Source organism: Oncorhynchus mykiss, chromosome 16 (assembly GCF_057628025.1).
Source record: "Oncorhynchus mykiss isolate SJ-2025 chromosome 16, ASM5762802v1, whole genome shotgun sequence".
Taxonomy (NCBI): Eukaryota; Metazoa; Chordata; class Actinopteri; order Salmoniformes; family Salmonidae; genus Oncorhynchus; species Oncorhynchus mykiss.
The window spans coordinates 33,894,672-33,912,729 of record NC_143037.1 but is presented as its reverse complement, the minus strand read 5'-3'; the positions used below and the strand labels follow the sequence as shown (position 1 = coordinate 33,912,729).

Below are 18,058 nucleotides of genomic sequence, written 5' to 3'. Positions count from 1 at the left end.
GCAGCAAGACCGCTACCTCCGTCTTTGTGCAAAGAGGAGCAGGAGGAGCACTGCCAGAGCCCTGCAAAATGACCTCCAGCAGGCCACAAAAGAAACAGACTCCATGAGGGTGGTATCGGAATCCCCACCGGCTAGGTACAAAGTCGTCAAGGTTCTCATTAGCAGCTTTGAGAATTTCCTTGTATAGAATGCTCTCCCTTTAGGGTGCTTTGGCTTTGCAGGACCAACCCTGCCAAGCATGCTCAGAATCTTGAGGGGGTAGTGCTGCCCTTGGTCTCTGACCGCATTTTGGCTGCATACAGACCGCTTACAGCAGGCCCATAAAACAGTTAGGGACTTCTCCTTAGTATCTAGGTCATTCAGGTGGGTGTCTAGGGTATAGGGTTATGGACCGTATAATTAAATTAGGATCATAAATAAATAATTAGATATAATTTATTTTAAAAATGTAGTTCCCCATGATAGGACAATAAATAAATAAGACGTATAATTCATTATAAAAGTATATCCATCATCTGAACAACATTGAAAGCCCTCTCATACCCCGGCTCACAGCAATACATTGGTTCTGGGATATGCAACCATATCATTTCTCACTCACTCAACTTTCCCAAACATAACAAATAAAATAAAAAATAAACATACACCACACCAGCCACACATACTGTGCCTTCTGTTTACCTAGTTTGTATCTTCACCATGTTGAATTAGTGCTTGTGTGTTCCAATTAGTTATATGTGAAGATATATACAAAAGCAAAAAATAATAATAATTGTATTGTTACAATCCATAACCGAGCTAGAATTGTTTCATTATTTTCCTCATCTATGAGAACTTTGTAATTTTAAAATAACCATGGAGTAGTCTTTGTGTCTCTGAACAACTGGTTATCAATATATAGTTTATCAACGACGAGAGTTACTCATTTCCCTTTTAATATATTTTCTTTGAAAATTGGATACAGAACTTTACGCCGTTCTGCAATTTCCTTCGGAAACTGATCATTCATGCCAATTTTGGTCCCAGCAAGTCTTTTTCCCAGGCTTTTAACCATTATTTTATCTTTAAATGAAGCAAATTTGTCGATTGGGCGTTCATACCTTTGGCCTCTATGTCCGAAGCGGTGTAAATCAGGTTGGATTTTGTCGATAGCTTCGCGTGGAATCTTAAGCGCTGTAAGGAGGAACTCTAACTACAGATTCAGGAACTTCCCCTTCTTTCTCCTGGATACCTGTAAGTACCAGATTCTCTCTCATGGATCTAGTCTGTATGTCCAGTAAGGCTTCTCTCAGAACGGTGTTCTCCTTTTTAATTTCATTCACTTCGGTTTCAATCTTATTGACAGTCCCTTTTAGCTTGTTTGTTTCCTTCTCCAATGTTGCAGCTTTTTCATCACTCATCTCGAGGCTTGCCTTCAACACTTTTATATCCTTACTAACTAATTCAAGTATACCCAGTTTGTCATTTATTGATTTTAACAGAACGGTTTCGACCTTTACCATTCCCGGTGGTGAAAATATTAAATTGTCTGTGTCTGTAGAAGAGTCACGTTTTCGTCTCCGTCAGGTTTGGGTGTTGCTTGTTTTCGTAATATTTGCCGTTAAATGTCTTAAGATTTGTTTTGTGTTATTTTCCAGATTGAAGGTTATCACCCACCAGATTGTGCAGTGCTAATATTTTTGTCTAACTTGTCGATGTTTAATATTACGTTTTATCTTGAGGTGCTCCACCTAACTTCGTTCAGTCAGCCATTACATGTCCGCAATTTTTTCTTACCTGTCCCTCGATTCCTCGACTCCTTGCACGTCGACTCCCGGTGTCAACTCCCATTTGTGAGTGTCAAGACTCTAAAGATTCAGTGTTTTTGGAACGGAGGAGACTGATTAGTTGCTGTGCTTCCTAGAACACAAACACTTGCATCTTTCAGTATAGGCAGGTCGGCCACCTGGCAGACAGTCAGAACCGTGCACTAGGCCGATCCATCGGCAATCAAAAGCTGTATCACGCGATGGAATGCTGTATTTCACAATTTCTTGGCTTGCAATGTCTTGCGACTTCAGTAAAGCAAGGGCCTACAGTATCATCAATGAATCGGCTAGGATATTGAAATGAGCGAGATGAAAGACTTCGCTCTCACACAGTCACACTATTGAGCCAGTATGTTGCTTACTTTCTGCGTCAACATAAAACATTTAATTCAAAAACTGTTCGAAAAATTCTTGCTTGAGAAAATGCTCTCTGCTAAGAAGCTATTTTTGTTTCTATTTGACCATTTGAATTGAAAAACAATCAAAGTAAGGTACTTAATTGTTACCCAGAAATGATTTGATATTGAGAGAAAAGCAGCTGCATTGGACCTTAACATTTTTTCCTTCAGTTCTTCAGTCCCATTTGGTGCCTAGTGAATAGAACCCAATGGAGTGGTCTAATTGATCAGCCTGTTTGTTTTCTTACTGCCGTTCAGCTGTAGGCCTATGCTGCAAGCTAAAATGTGAAGTCAGGTCTATGTAAGGTGTTTGAAGTTTTTTTAACTTTGGCTAGCCCACCAAGGGGAATGGATTCTTTAGTGTAATGGTGGGATAGCAGACATGGGTACAAATTTGAAATCTTCAAATACTTTGAGTGTTTGCTGTAACCTACCAGGGTTAGCACCAGAGATGGAAGAGGAAGCGAGACATCCCACTCCCTAATTTATTTCTGGTTATGTTACAGTCAATGAACTAAGCAGACCAGACCCAACTGCTAATGCATTGTTGTCTATGGGAGAACCACCCCATTAAGCAGACCGGAACTGACAATTATTTTCAATGTTCAAAAGCTTTTTAAACATAGTGGGATATCTTAATTTATCCACAATCTTTGTTAGCACTTTTGCAGCTACTCTTTTGGTTCCATTGCGCCAGGCCAGCTCAATCAAACCCTTATAAAGTATTTGAAATCATTTTAAATAGTATTTGAACCCAGGTCTGTGGGATAGTTGTATTGATGTGCAAGAGGAAATGAGGACATACAACTCCCCAGATGTTCCATAGTAGCATGGTAGCATTATGGCAGTCATATTACCCCATCCATCAAAGGGTTTCTTCAATGCAGCCTGTAATTTTCAAATCCAGCATTGAACAATCCCGCAAGCCAAGATGAAAAGACAGCAACATTGTATTCTACTATTAGCACTGTAAATATTACATGTATTCCCTAGATACGCTAGTTAGCATTACTTCCACCTTGTGGGTTCATTATTTTTGAAGAGCCATGCTCGTCGATGATGGCAAGGCCTGACCTAGTTCTGGGCCATCACTCTCCCCCCTCCCCCTCACACTCTCTCTCTCTCTCTCTCTCTCTCTCTCTCTCTCTCTCTCTCTGTCTCTCACACTCTCCCTCTTTCTCCCTGTCTCTCTTTCTCTCCACCACGTTTCACACTGTGAAACATTGCGAGAGGTGGTCCCTGCTGAACAATTACCATGCAAAGCAATCCAAATAGAGATGTTTGCCGAAAACAACATGTGTGTAATTACTGCTTAATGACTCCCTTGTCTAGTCAGAATGCACAATTAGACCGGCAATGGGGAAGCACTGCCAGTGCCCACTGGAGAGAGAGAGAGACAGAGAGAAAGATAGAGAGAGGCAGAGACCGATGTTGGCAGAGAGAGGCAGGGAGAGAGACAGGCAAAGAGAGAGAGAGAGAGAGAGAGAGAGAGAGTGAGAGAAGGGGGGGGGCAAAGAGGATGGTTTCTGCAGTGAATGTGGAGTAATGGCTGCACTGATAGCATTCAGCTGAGGATAAATTGGCATTTTAAATGGGAGAGCCAGTGCAAGGAGAGCTATAGCAGAGCATAGGAAAAGGCTTACATTGGAATATATGAGCAGCCATGTTGAATTACAAAATGTCTGACCTTTATCTGTTGTCTTGGGGGTTGATTGGTAGTTGGATGGTTTCAATTTGAACGTCAGATTTTCATCCCACCTCCGTGTTGAAAAGACAAGACTGTGACATGAAATAAACACTTTAATTCTTTATCCATTTTGTTTAATGGCATAGCTTTAAAACAAGAGGATAAAATATTTTTAAAAATGGTCTATTCGTTGACTGTACAATGAGACCCAACCTTACCTCTTTATCTCACTTTATCTAATCGCCGACATGACAGTGGTTTTTGATACATTAAATTAAATAGAGTAGTCCAAATACAGTATGTGGACGTGCTGTAGAGGCTTTCATATGAAACAATTATATCACCCTGTACCACTCATTGTTCAAGTTGTTGTTCACAAATGTGTTATGGTTTTGAAAGGAGATAAGCCTGTGATGTCTGACAATATATTACTTATTCAAAGCAAACAGAATGTTGATGCTCAGTATTTAAACTATGCTTATATAAACTGAACAAAAACATAAACGCAACATGTAAAGTGTTTGTCCCATGTTTCATGGGCTGAAATTTAAAAAAATCTCTGAAATATTCCATATACACAAAAATCATATTTCTCTCAGATTTTGTGCACAAATTTGTTTACATCCCTGTTTGTGAGCATGTCTCATTTTCCAAGATAAGCCATCCACCCGACAGGTGAAGCATATTAAGAAGCTGATTAAACAGCTTGATCATTACCCAGGTGCACCTTGTGCTGGGGACAATAAAAGGCCGCTCTAAAATATGTTGTTTTGTCACACAACAATGTCTCAAGTTTTGAGGAAGCATGCAATTGGCATTGGGACTCTAGGAATGTCCACCAGAGCTTTTGCCAGAGAATTTAATGTTAATTTCTCTACCATAAGCCGCTTCCAATGTCGTTTTAGAGAATTGAGCAATGCATCCAACCGGCTTTACAATCGTAGACCATGTGTATGGCATTGTGTGGGCAAGTGGTTCGCTGATGTTAACGTTGTGAACCGAGTGCCCCATGGTGGTAGTGGGGTTATGTTATGGGCAGGCATAAGCTATGGACAATGAACACAATTGCATTTTATCAACGGCAATTTGAATGCACAGAAGTACATTGACAAGATCGTGAGGCACATTTTTATCTGTGACCAAAAGATGCATATCTGTATTCCCATTCATGTGAAATCCATAGATTAGGTCCTAATGAATTTATTTCAATTGACTGATTCCCTTATATGAACTCTAACTCATTAAAATCTTTGAAATTGTTGCCTGTTGCGTTTATATTTTTGTTCAGTATAGTTCTCTTTAAGTAGCATAGTTCCCCCCCAAAAAAATATTATAAGTGTGTTTTGTGCAGTGCTAAAACGTGTTGAATACATTCTTGGAGACAAGAAAGGGAAATGGAAGGGGGATACCTAGTCAGTTGTACAACTGAATGCCTCCAACTGAAATGTGTCTTCTGCATTTAACCCGACCGACCCCTCTGAAACTGAGGTGTCGTTGAGACGGCTTATTTATGTGTCTGGGTGGTGAATCTATAGTTAGGAATAGTAATGTATTCTTTAGAATAAGCAAGTAGATCCTCACAATGTTTCCTTTGAATGCATCATTAACCAACCATTGCCTCGGGTCACTGCTCATTCCCCAGTCATTACTCGCTATTACTAATAATCTGGTGTAATTTGTGAATCTCTCTCTTTCTCTGCCTCTCTGTATCTCTCTATCTCCCTCTTTTTAATGTCTTCCACTGTGGATATTTTCTTTCACCCTCAGGGATCGTATCCATCAGACCTCTCAGGTCATCATTTCTTAGCCAATCACAGTGGCCCATCTGTGTTCACTGATATTCTACCTGTGTTTTTCTAGCTAGCAAACCTTCAATCCATTTCTTCTGGATCGGAAAAGACCACCCATTAAATCCCACTGTATCTCCCCATCTGTGGAATTTGAAATAGAATGCTGTTTGATCATGTTTTCATTGCCGTCTGTCTGTTCCCCTTCCTAAACCCACAGAGCTAGGTGATGTGGCCCACGCTATGCAAATAATTACTTTTGTCAACAAACAAGAAAACATTGTCTCTCCTTCATGCCTTTAAATAATTCCATAGAGGGTTGAGAGCTGGTATTGATATATGTCTATGAATGTCCTGGATACCCGATGCACGGTGAGGGCACTGTCAAGGTTAATCCCATTTGCCGTATAAACGGCTTCATGACAGATCTGAGTGCTATGGAGAGTCCAAGGTTGTACGGCAATATATTGCTTTCTGTTGGGCCATAAAAAACATTTCTCCATCACAATGGCTTCATGAAAATCTCTTGTAGTATCTTCAGTTTAGGCTTTGTGAACTTTCCTCATTCTTAAGAAATTCATTTTAAGATGTTAGATGACTATCAGGCAAGAAGATTCCAACTGAAAAGTGATACTCTTCATGAATTTCTGTGTTGCTTCGAATCTGGGCCTGATAAAGCATTTCAGAGTAGGATTGCTGATCCAGGATCAGGTCCCACCAGTCCATGTAACCTTTTTAATTGTGATCTAAAAGACAAACTGGTCTTAAATCAGTACTGGGACACTTGATATGGCCCCTGAGTCCTCAAAGGGGCCTATGTCTGAGTAGGAATCTTTCCAAAATTGTGGCCCATCTGTAAGTCACGCTAACCATAGCAATGTAGCTAAAACAGCATAGCACTGTAGTTTGTCTAGTGTCAGGGCCATGTCTTAAAACAGTTCAGCCACACAATCTGATTGGAGCACAGCCATGCTAAAGTCCCAGTAAAGGCATTCCCCCTCATTCATTAGTGTTTAGCATTAGGGTCAGCATCAAGTGTTCTCTTCTCTTAGCATACTCCTCATTGCTTATACCCCATGTGAGAGACATGGCATCCCTTCCCTTCAACAGCCAAGTACTCATACACACACATGCGCACACACACATGTGCACACACACACACACACATGAGCACACACACAGTATACACATAGGGTATTCTCGACCCCACAGGGGAAAGCCCATCGCTCGTCACTTGGCTCAACTAGCCTAATTAGTGCCCACTGATGAACTGTAATTACCGACACTGCCACAACGAGGTTTAGAGAATGTGACAAAGTAATTAGACTCACGCTTCAGGCCACCCGTAAAGCCATCACTACTTCTCTCGCTCTTTCTCTCTCTTTCTTTCTCTTTCACTCTCTCTGTGTTTAGAACTCTTATTCACATAATATTTGTTTTCTTTCTATTTCTTTTTACAGTTTGATGGTGACAACATGTACATGAATGACAATAACCAGGAGTTTCGGTCACCAAGCCAGGTGAGTAGGCCGGTTCACCAACTAATACTGAAGTTTGAACAAACAGGTTCTACCTTATGGTCAAATGCCATTCTATCTGTGGCGGCTGCATCAGCTAAACTGAAGCGTTTAAATGTCTAATAGCAAAGTATGAAAAGCAAAAACAATTGAACAATGTTGCTTCAGAGCTACCACCCTCCTGGTCATCCACATGTTGTAGTTTTCTCTATTCCTAACATGGAGAGTAACTTCCCATGCTTAATTATTGACTAGTTATTATGGAGTTCCGAAAACCCATAGCTGTGTTACCTAGTCCAGGCAAGGTAAGGTGTGGATTTGTTTTTACCAAAACAGTTTTCACTGACTTACTTGTCTCAAACCCTTTCGTTCCATTGAGAGCATAGGCCATGCACAAACTTCCTCCAGACTTGGTGTATTGAGGTTTTACTGTATTAAAATGTGTTATAAGGTGTTGTTAGATTTCTGTCTAACTAGCCTGTTGGGAGCTTAGGAGTGTAGCTAAGATAGGAGCTGACCCGACACTCACTCCAGTAGACTGGGGGGAGGGGAGCAGAGTACTCACGGCTAGAGCTAGAACACATGGGAAGATTTGTTGATACAGCGGCAAACCTTGATGCTTTAACAAAACATGATAAGGTTACAACTCCTCATCAATTAGCACTTGCCAACAGAGAGGGAGGGAGAGAGAGAAGGGGGAGGGAGAGAGAGAAGGGGGAGGGAGGGAGGCAGGGAGAGGAAGAGGGAGAGAGAAAGAGGGAGCATGAGTGCAAAGTTCAGAAGTCAAAAGGCTGAGTAGAGACCCCCCTAAACCTTTCCTAATAAGATTGTATTTTCTTTGATGTCTGGATTGACTCCATATAATGAGGGGTCGAGCGATAGATTTAGCAGTTTATTGGCTGCTCATGGCTCATTGCAGAATTACAAGGTCTACCGTGTTGGCTTCTCTGACGACATCACTGGACACACATTGGTTGCTTTAATTGGACAAACTGTCAAGCACTGTTGTCCATCAGACTGGTGATATGTCAATCAACACCTACTTTAAGTGATCAAAGGTCTCAACTGACATCTCTTTGAACTTAAAAACTTCTTAGGGCTGAGATCCCGCTAACGGGGTCAATATGACAACAGCCAGTGAAAGTGCAGGGCACAAAATTCAAAACAACAGAAATCCCATAATTAAAATTCCTCAAACATAGAAGTATTTCACACCATTTTAAAGATACACTTCTTGTTAAACCCACCACAGTGTCCGATTTCAAATAGACTTTACGGTGAAAGCACCACAAACGATTATGTTATTATGTCAGAGCCAAGTCACAGAAAAACACAGCCATTTTTCCACAAAAATCTGAAATAGAGATAAAATTAATCACTAACCTTTGATGATCTTCATCAGATGACACTCAGGACTTCATGTTACACAATACATGTATGTTTTGTTCAATAAAATTAATATTTCTATCAAAAAATCTCAGTATAAATTGGCGCATTATGTTCAGTAGTTCCAAAAACATGCGGTGATTTTGCAGAGAGCCACATCAATTTACAGAAATACTCATAATAAATGTTGATGAAAATACAAGTGTTATGCATTGAACTTTAGATACACTTCTCCTAAATGCAACCGCTGTGTCAGATTTCAAAAAAGCTTTACGGAAAAAGGAAACCATGCAATAATCTGAGTACGGCGCTCAGAGACCAAACAAGCCAAAAAGATATCCGCCATATTGTGCAGTTAACAGAAGTCAGAAATAACATTATAAATATTCACTTACCTGTGATGATCTTCATCAGAATGCACTCCTCTTAAAGAAGAAGTTACAGGTCTGAGCCAGAAATGTTGCTTGTTTGTAGGTGACCAAATACTTATTTCCCACCATAATTTGCAAATAAATTCATTAAAAATCCTACAATGTGATTTTCTGGATTTTTTTCCCTCATTTTGCCTGTCATAGTTGAAGTGTACCTATGATGAAAATGTGCAGGCCTCTCTCATCTTTTTAAGTGGGAGAACTTGCACAATTGGTGGCTGACTAAATACTTTTTTGTCCCACTGTATATATATATATATATATATATATATATATATATATATATATATATAATATAATATATATAAATATACTAATAATTTGCAACTGGGACTGAGTAGCAGGCAGTTTACTCTGGGCACCTCTGGGCACCTTATTCATCCAAGCTACTCAATACTGCCCCCAACCATAAGACGGTAAGACTTCGTGGCTTTCCAAAACATGGAATCTAAACTGTAGCTGAGTTTATGAAAGTTGCCCATTCCCAAAACTCTTCAGAGCATACTGCCTCGAGGCCTAGCCTAACTCTCATCTGAAAATAATTCATAGATTTCACACGCTTATGACATCTGTATTTTCCCTTCGTTTCACATAGAAATCATTACAGATGATGTGCATGTGTTTGGAAAATAAAGCAGTTATTGCGTAATTTACATCTAATTATGTACATTAGATGTGCATTTACTTGCTGTATATAATCATGGCCTTTGAAGATGAATGAAACAAACTGGGGCTTCTTGTACTGGATTCATTTCTGTGATGGTGAATAGTCATTGATGTCAGTGTTTCTCCTATAAGAATTTAGCAGCGGTATACCACCCAATTTGTTTTTCTGTATTTTGTTTTAATATAATGTAGTGCCTTCAGAATGTATTCACACCTCTTGAATTTTTTCACATTTTGTTGTGTTACCGCCTAAATTTAAAATGGATAAATTTTGTGTCAATGGCCTACAAACAATGCCCCATAATGTGAGAGTGGAATTATGTTTTTAGACATTTTTACAAAATTGATAAAAAATTAAAAGCTGAAAAGTCTTGAGTCAACAAGCATTCAACCACTTAGTTATGGTAAGTCTAAATAAGTTAAGAGCTAAAATGTGCTTAACAAGTCACATAATATGTTGCATGGGCTTACTCTGTATGCAATAATAGTGTTTCACATGATTTATTAATGACTACCTCATCTCTGTACCCCAAACATACAATTATCTGTAAGGTCCCTCAGTAGAGCAGTGAATTACGAACACAGATTCATCCACAGAGACTAGAGAGTTTTTTAGGAAGATTGGTACAGGCGTCCTTCTTAACTCAGTTGCTGGAAAGGAAGGAAACCGCTCAGGGATTTCACCATGAGGCCAATGGTGACTTTAACACATTTACAGAGTTTAATGGCTGTGATAGGAGAAAACTGAGGATCAACAACATTTTTTACTCCGTAATACTTACCTAAATGACGAAGCCTGTACAGAATACAAATATTCCAGAACATGCATCCTGTTTGCAATAGGGCACTAAAGTAAAACTGCAAAAAATGTGGCAAAGAAATTAACTTCATGTCCTGAATACAAAGTGTTGTGTTTGGGGCAAATCCAACACAACACATAACTGAGCAGCACTCTTCATATTTTCAATCATGGTGGCGGCTGCATCATGTTCTGGGTATGCTAGTCATCGGTAAGGACTAGGGAGTTTTTTTAGGATAAAAATAAACTGAATTAGAGCAAAGCACAGGCAAAATCCTAAAATAAAATCTGGTGCAGTCTGCTTTCCAGCAGACACTGGGGGACAAATTCACCTTTCAGCAGAACAATAACCTGAAACACAAGGCCAAATATACACTTGAGTCACTTACCAAGACGACATTGAAAATTCCTGAGTGGCCTCGTTAAAGTTTTGACTTAAATCGCAAGACTTGAAAATGGCTGTCTAGCAATGATCAACAACCAACTTAATAGAGCTTGAAGAATAAAAAAAAATTCTGTGCAAATATTGTACAATCCAGGTGTGCAAAGCTCTTAGAGATTTATCCAGAAAAACTCACAGCTGTATTTGTTGCCAAAGGCGATTCTAACATGTATTGACTGAGTGGGTTGAATATTTATTTAATCAAGATCTTTAGTGTTATTTTTTAAAATATATATTTTTTTTACAAATGCTATAATTGTTCTTCCACTTTGACATTACATTGTATTTTGTGTAGATCGTTGGGGAAAACAATTACAATTAAATCAATTTTAATCCCACCTTGTAGTACAACAAAATTTGGAAAAAGTAAAGTGGTGTGAATAGTTTCTGAAGGCACTGTATGCATGTCCCAGGAAGACCCCAGGAAGACTCCCCCACCACCCCCTTTGTTGATTAGATCTCTAGGTGCAATCTCTAGGTGATGTCTTGGGGATGATGTCATGTTTTTTTTTGTCGTAACATGACATTTGTGGGTTGCAAAATGTATAACTTTAATTGCACATATGCCAATATACTTTTGATGTCCCACCGGCCCATCAATGTTGTATGTCTGTGGAATTTAAAAAAAAAAGTATATTATAGAGTTACCTTTGTGAGTGTCCAGAGCTTCTTGTGTCTAGCTAGCACACTTCAGCACATAGTCAGGAGATTACATTGCACATGTAATCTCAGGCCCTTTCAAGAGAAAAACACTAAATAGAAACAGCTTCCATTGATTCTAAGCTAGGAAATAGGTCTAGTCACTCAGTGGCTTCTTCCAAAAGGTATTCATTTGTTTGTTGTAACAGTACAAGGAAGGGACATTTTTTGTTTGTTTACCAGCTGAAATTCTTGATCTGTGTTGAATGTGTTTTTCTACTGCATACCAATTTAACTTATAATAACAATAATTCACCCTATGGACTTTGATTTGTGTCCCGCGTTTCATTTAAATCTGGGATTTATCTGAAATATAGGCTTTATAAGAGTTTTATAAGCTCGTTCAATTATGCTGATTTATATATTCCTTACCACAAAGCATAAAATCGATAATTTGATGTTTTCAATCTGTCATTGAATGCACATTGTTTACAAGCACTCATCTCCGAGTGCAAGAATGTTCATTGCTATACATACATGTAAAGTATATTTAGTATGCATTGCGTGTTAACATCAACAAACATGGCCACCATATTCTGTGTGGCATCATGGGTAGTGTAGTAGTGTAGTGTCCCATTTAAGTCTTTATCTAGCCTGCATCCATTCAGCGCGTTATGAGTCCGGTGGTGCCCTGAATAATCAGGCTGATAGGGCATCAGGCAAGTGTGACTGGAAGGAAATTATCTTGTGGGATTGTGGGTAGTGTAGTCTCCTCTTTCAAGCTCATCGCATTGAGTGTCTAGCAGTGCCCCAAATAACCAGGCTGATTGGGGATCAGGCCAATTTGACGGACAGGAAATGCTTTGATTGGGATTGGTCTGTCAATCAGCAGTGAGGGTGGTATGTTTGGTTCATTACAGACTGGAGCCGGTGTGTGTTTATGTGGCCATCGCCCTCCTCTCTGTTTTTACAGTCCTTATCCCACTGGGGTTTAATTTACAATAGAGTTGTAACTGATGGGATTTACAACTTCCTCCCTATGTTGTTATCAGTCACTGTACAGAGAACAGACCTGGGTTCAAATAATATTTGAAATCATTCAAATACTTTGAGCATTTGCTTCAGCCTATACTTTAGAGTACTTAGAGATGAGTATTTGAAATGATTTAAAATAGTATTGGTACCCAGGTCTGGTGTGCAGAGCCAGAGGCAGAAGGAGAGAAAGAACAAGAGAGAAATACTTTTCTCTCTGTTACCTCGTTTTTTTAAAAACTTTTGTTCCGACCCTGTCTTGCTGTAGAAATAAACTCAGGGTCTTCAAGAACTAGATCGTTTTAGCTTCTTTGTGTTTCTGCCTTTGGTTCTTCTGTTGTTGAGAATGTGAGGAGACAACGTGGGCCTCTATTGATTTAGTCACAACCACAGGGGAGCAGTTGCTGATGGTCTAGATTAGAATAGAAACTTCACCTGTTGGTTAAAGTCTCTCTCTCTCTCTCTCTCTCTCTCTCTCTCTCTCTCTCTCTCTCTCTCTCTCTCTCTCTCTCTCTCTCTCTCTCTCTCTCTCTCTCTCTCTCTCTCTCTCTCTCTCTCTCTCTCTCTCTCTCTCTCTCTCTCTCTCATACTAACATACACACATTATCCTCCATGTAGACCCATACAATAGCTTGGTCAAGTCTAGGGTTGCAAAGCTACCAGTAATTTACCAAAGTTACTATAATCTATAAAAATATATCAGAGAGCAAAGACACCTCAGAACACACTGGTACCACACTCAACACATGTGGGCGATGGCAAAATTACTTTATGGTGTACCATTATACTCTGAGTACAACAGACAGAAACACATGTGCGCAGGGATACGTACACACAGACATGCACGCGTGCAGACACACACACACTCCCCTTCCATTTTCAGTGGGTAAGTTCTCTTCTCATCCTTCTTCCTTTTTGGTCATGCGAATAGTTGCCAGAGTAGATTACTAATCATGTACATGGAAAGCATGATGCACATCTCTTTCTCAAGCCCAACTAGAAAAATGTGATATAGTTGAGAAAGAAAATTGAACACTCTTATGTACAGTGCATTCAGAAATGATTCAGACCCCTTCCCTTTTTCCACATTTTGTAACGTTACAGCCTTATTCTAAAACTGATTAAAGGGATTTTTTCCTTATTAATCTACACACAAATACCCCATATTGACAAAGTGAAATTACAAGTAAAAAACAGAAATACCTTATTTACATAAGTAGTCAGTTTGCTATGACTCAAAATTGAGCTGAGGTGCATCCTGTTTCCATTGATCATCCTTGAGATGTTTCTACAACTTGATTGGAGTCCACCTGTGGTAAATTAAATTGATTGGAAAGGCACATCTCTGTCTATATAAGGTCCCACAGTTGACAGTGCATGTCAGAGCAAAAACCAAGCCATGAGGTCGAAGAATTGTCCGTAGAGCTCTGAGACAGGATTGTGTCGGGGCACAGATCTGGGGAAGGGTACCAAAACATTTCTGCAGCATTGAAGGTCCCTAAGTACACAGTGGCCTCCTTCTATTTAAGACTGATGAAGTTTGGAACCACCAAGATTCTTCCTAGAGCTGGCTGCCTGGCCAAACTGATCAATTGGGGAAGAAGGGTCTTGGTCAGTGAGGTGACCAAGAACCCAATGGTCACTCTGACAGAGCTCCAGAGTTCCTCTGTGGAGATGGGAGAACCTTCCAGAAGGACAGCCATCTCTGCATCACTCCACCAATCAGGCCTTTGTGGTAGAGTGGCCAGGCAGAAGCCACTCCTCATTAAAAGGTACATGACAGCCCGCTTGGAGTTTGCCAAAAGGCACCTAAAGGACTCACAGACCATGAGAAACAAGATTCTCTGCTGATGAAACCAAGATTGAACTATTTGGCCTGAAAGCCAAGCATCACATCTAATGTAAACCTGGCGCCATCCCTACGGTAAAGCGTGGTGGCAGCATCATGCTTTGGGGATGTTTTTCAGTTGCAGGGACTGGGAGACTAGTCAGTATCAAGGGAAAGATGAACTGAGCAAAGTACAGAGAGATCCTTGATGAAAATCTCAGGAGCTCAGACTGGGGCAAAGGTTCACCTTCTAACAGGACAACGACCCTAAGCACACAACCAAGACAAAGCAGGAGGGGCTTCAGGACAAGTCTCTGAATGTCCTTGAGTGGCTCAGCGAGAGCCTGGACTTGAACTCCATCGAACATCTCTGGTGATACCTGAAAATAGCTGTGCAGCAACGCTCCCCATCCAACCTGACAGAGCAGAGGATTTGCAGAGAAGAATGGGAAAATCTCCCCAAATACATACTGTATGTCCCAAGCTTGTAGCGTCATACCCAAGAAGACTCGAGGCTATTAATTGCTGTGAAAGGTATTCAGTATTCAGACATTTTACTCAGTACTTTTACTGTTTCTAAAAACATCATGGGGTATTGTGTGTAGATTGATTGGGGGGAAACAATTTCATCCATTTTAGAATAAGGCTGTAACGTAACAAAATGTGTAAAAAGTCAAGGGGTCTCAATCCTTTCCGAATGCACTGCATGCTCCCAACATTTGAATGGGTAAATCTAACCAACGTTTTGGCACGCAGTGCCTTCTTCAGTTTTGAGATTAAAATCTATTCATCTAGTTATATTGGTTGAAAATTAACTGTTTACATTCTAACGGTGTTTCTCAGTGAAACATTATTCTTCGACATTGAAACAACATTGAGGGAATAGGATGCCCACACCCATGCTGAGAGGATTTGTTATGGACATTCTATCTTGGTGAGTCTGTCAGCCAATAAATCCAATTATCATCAGCTTCTGAAAGAGAAGAAATACAAGAATAAAAAAGCCTAGGGTCTCCATTACGTCTATGAGTAAATTCCAGTTTTATCCACGATGTCTCTTCATATTTCAGGTTCTACTAGACTAAACAACATGACTGACACGAGACTATCCAAATATATATAATTTTTTTTTATTTTTTACCTTTATTCATTTAGACAAATAAATTAAGTATTTACTAACGGCCTACCACAAAATAGCCATGAGTACAGTAGACCTTGGTTAAGAAATACTTTTTAAAACATTTTTGCTGGGCTTGATTGAGCTTACCGAGCACAAAGGAACCAATAGCTTAGTTGCAAAATATCAGGCAATCCAGGCAGGCTAAAGCAAACTATTTAAAATAGTACATTTTGAACCCAGGTCTGGAGAACAGTGCATGAAGATTATTCAGAGATGGTCCTCTTTTGGCTGTGAGCCACTTGGTCCTCCTCAACTTAATGTACATAATGCTGAAACCTTAAAACCACCCCAAAACAGAACTTATCAGCAGTGAGAGTACACTGAATGATTCATACGCTCTTTTAAGAGAACTTGAAACCATGGATCTATTTTGGGCTCCGCTTTATATGCACTACTGCTGCTGCTGCAGAGGGATTTAGAGAGGACTAAGTAGTTTGATATTTCTATTGGTTTTCCATGGATTTATTCTCTCTCTCTCTCTCTCTCTCTCTCTCTCTCTCTCTCTCTCTCTCTCTCCTCCCCAGTGATCTTTCTCATCATATGGAGACCAAGGTCATGCCTGATTGAAATATAATAGAAGTGTAGACATCTGGTCTAATACTGTGGGAAGTTAAATCTATTTTAATGGCCCTGCCGCAGTGGATTCTCTCTGATGCACTCCTCGCGGTTCAGTGACAGTAAATCACAATGTTCTCTTATTACCCTGACTGGAATGAGGGCATAGAGAGAGAACAATGAGGGATCCACACCATTTGTTTTTCTCTCCTCCCTCCCCCCTCCTCCCCCCTCCCTCCGTTTGCCATGGCTTAAAGAGAATGACATCACAAAAATAAAAATAAAGGGGGATTATGGCTAGGCTATTGTGCCATATGTGATTACCGGGGCTTCCACATTCCCTTGGGGGGATGAGTGACTACAGGCTGACATCTTTTATTTATTTATGTGATTTCAGCAATAATGATTGGATGAAATAGGGAAGTGTGGTGCACCACAATACTAACCCCACAAATATGTCCAGATTTGTAACTGAACTATCAAAGAGTTAATGGTGTGCTTCTTTTTCAGCTTCCTCACATTTCATTTTTGGGGTGTTTTTGGTCTGATTTCAAGCTCAACTCAAATAGGCCACACACAGCTGTAATGGAGTGTGTGTCTTTTACCCAACAAATTTAGATCTATTTTGATGTGATATTTGAGGGAATTGCCAGTGGGGGGAGCAGGATTGGAGGATAGCTCAGTCCCCATCCCCCCCAAGCCCACCTGTCCTGACGGGATTGGATGGAGAAAACCGCCCTTTTTCAATCCACTTATCCCAGTTCTACCTGGCTGTCAGTCAGCCAGCTCTGAAATCTATCTTCTGCTCTTTTTCAATCGAGGGCTATTCATCGCCATCTATTGTATTACACTGGCTAGTTCTGCTGATTCATCACCCCAATGGAGTTTCTTGTCATTTCAGAGCATGGTGGCTAGGTCAAGTGCTTCAGCACACTGTCCTTCATCTATTTGACGATCATTCTGAAATACCCTTCAACCATTTGTCCTCGCCATTAGTTGATGGGTGTCTTATTTGTCCTCCCTATGCTCAAGAGGCTCTTTTTGGCATTTGGCACTACTAGAATGTCGTGTTGTGTTTGAGTAACCTATCCTAACCCAAGTGTCTTCTTCCTATATCTATCTCTTATCTAGAGATGGCTGACATCTCTGTTTGTGCATCACAAGCTGCTGCACATCGCCAGAACAAGGCCGATCTGTTGTTTTCTCGACATGGCATATGGCTACTGGACCTGCTTTCAATAGATGCTATTTTTAGTAAAGATAGAGGGTGTTTGATTAAGCAAATGGAATACAGTATTCAAATATATCAAATCAGAGCGTTTACTGTAAATGTATGCTGTCAAATACTATCGTTAGTGTGTTTTTCCGATAGTATTCAACATAGACATTAATCCATATAACCACTAGCGTTAGATTATCTCATGTGGACAGCCGACATGTACAATGGAACTGTAGAGAGGAGGGAGATAATGTAGTGCCCTCGGAGCTTTACAAGCATTTTCTTTCCATAAATAGGAAAGATTTGCTTAAATTTCACCTTTAATGGGAGGGCTAAGGTGGTGGAGTAAGGCTGAATCAACATTTGATATTTAGTTTTGACCCTTTTGTTTTATCCACATGACCTGAAAGACAGCAGATGTATGAATTATTTATCTGAGTTTGAAATTATCTGAGTTTGATATTAAACTTGCTATGTCCTTGTTCCAGATTTTATCCCCAAGAACATGAAAGGACTTGTTAAAACAATGGAAGACCTGATTGTAAAATTGCCTCGTGCAGCATTCAAATCTTCGAACATGCATCCTACATTAGTTACATTTTATCTTGGAGAAGGAATTGTCTGAAATACATGATGTTGTTCGGATCAAAGCTAGATGAAATGCATGGAAAGCTTAGTTTTGTT

At 40.0% G+C, this 18,058-nt stretch overlaps 1 protein-coding gene across 3 annotated transcripts in view; it reads left to right on the top strand.

The window, feature by feature from the left end:
* LOC110491825 (TOX high mobility group box family member 2) overlaps positions 1 to 18,058 on the top strand; it is a 120,318-nt gene that overhangs the window by 61,374 nt on the left and 40,886 nt on the right. For all 3 annotated transcript variants that reach the window (XM_021565614.3, XM_021565616.3, XM_090202569.1), the window contains one exon: positions 7,141 to 7,200. In XM_021565614.3, the coding sequence (XP_021421289.1) occupies positions 7,141 to 7,200 (60 nt within the window). The remainder of the gene's footprint in view (positions 1 to 7,140; positions 7,201 to 18,058) is intronic.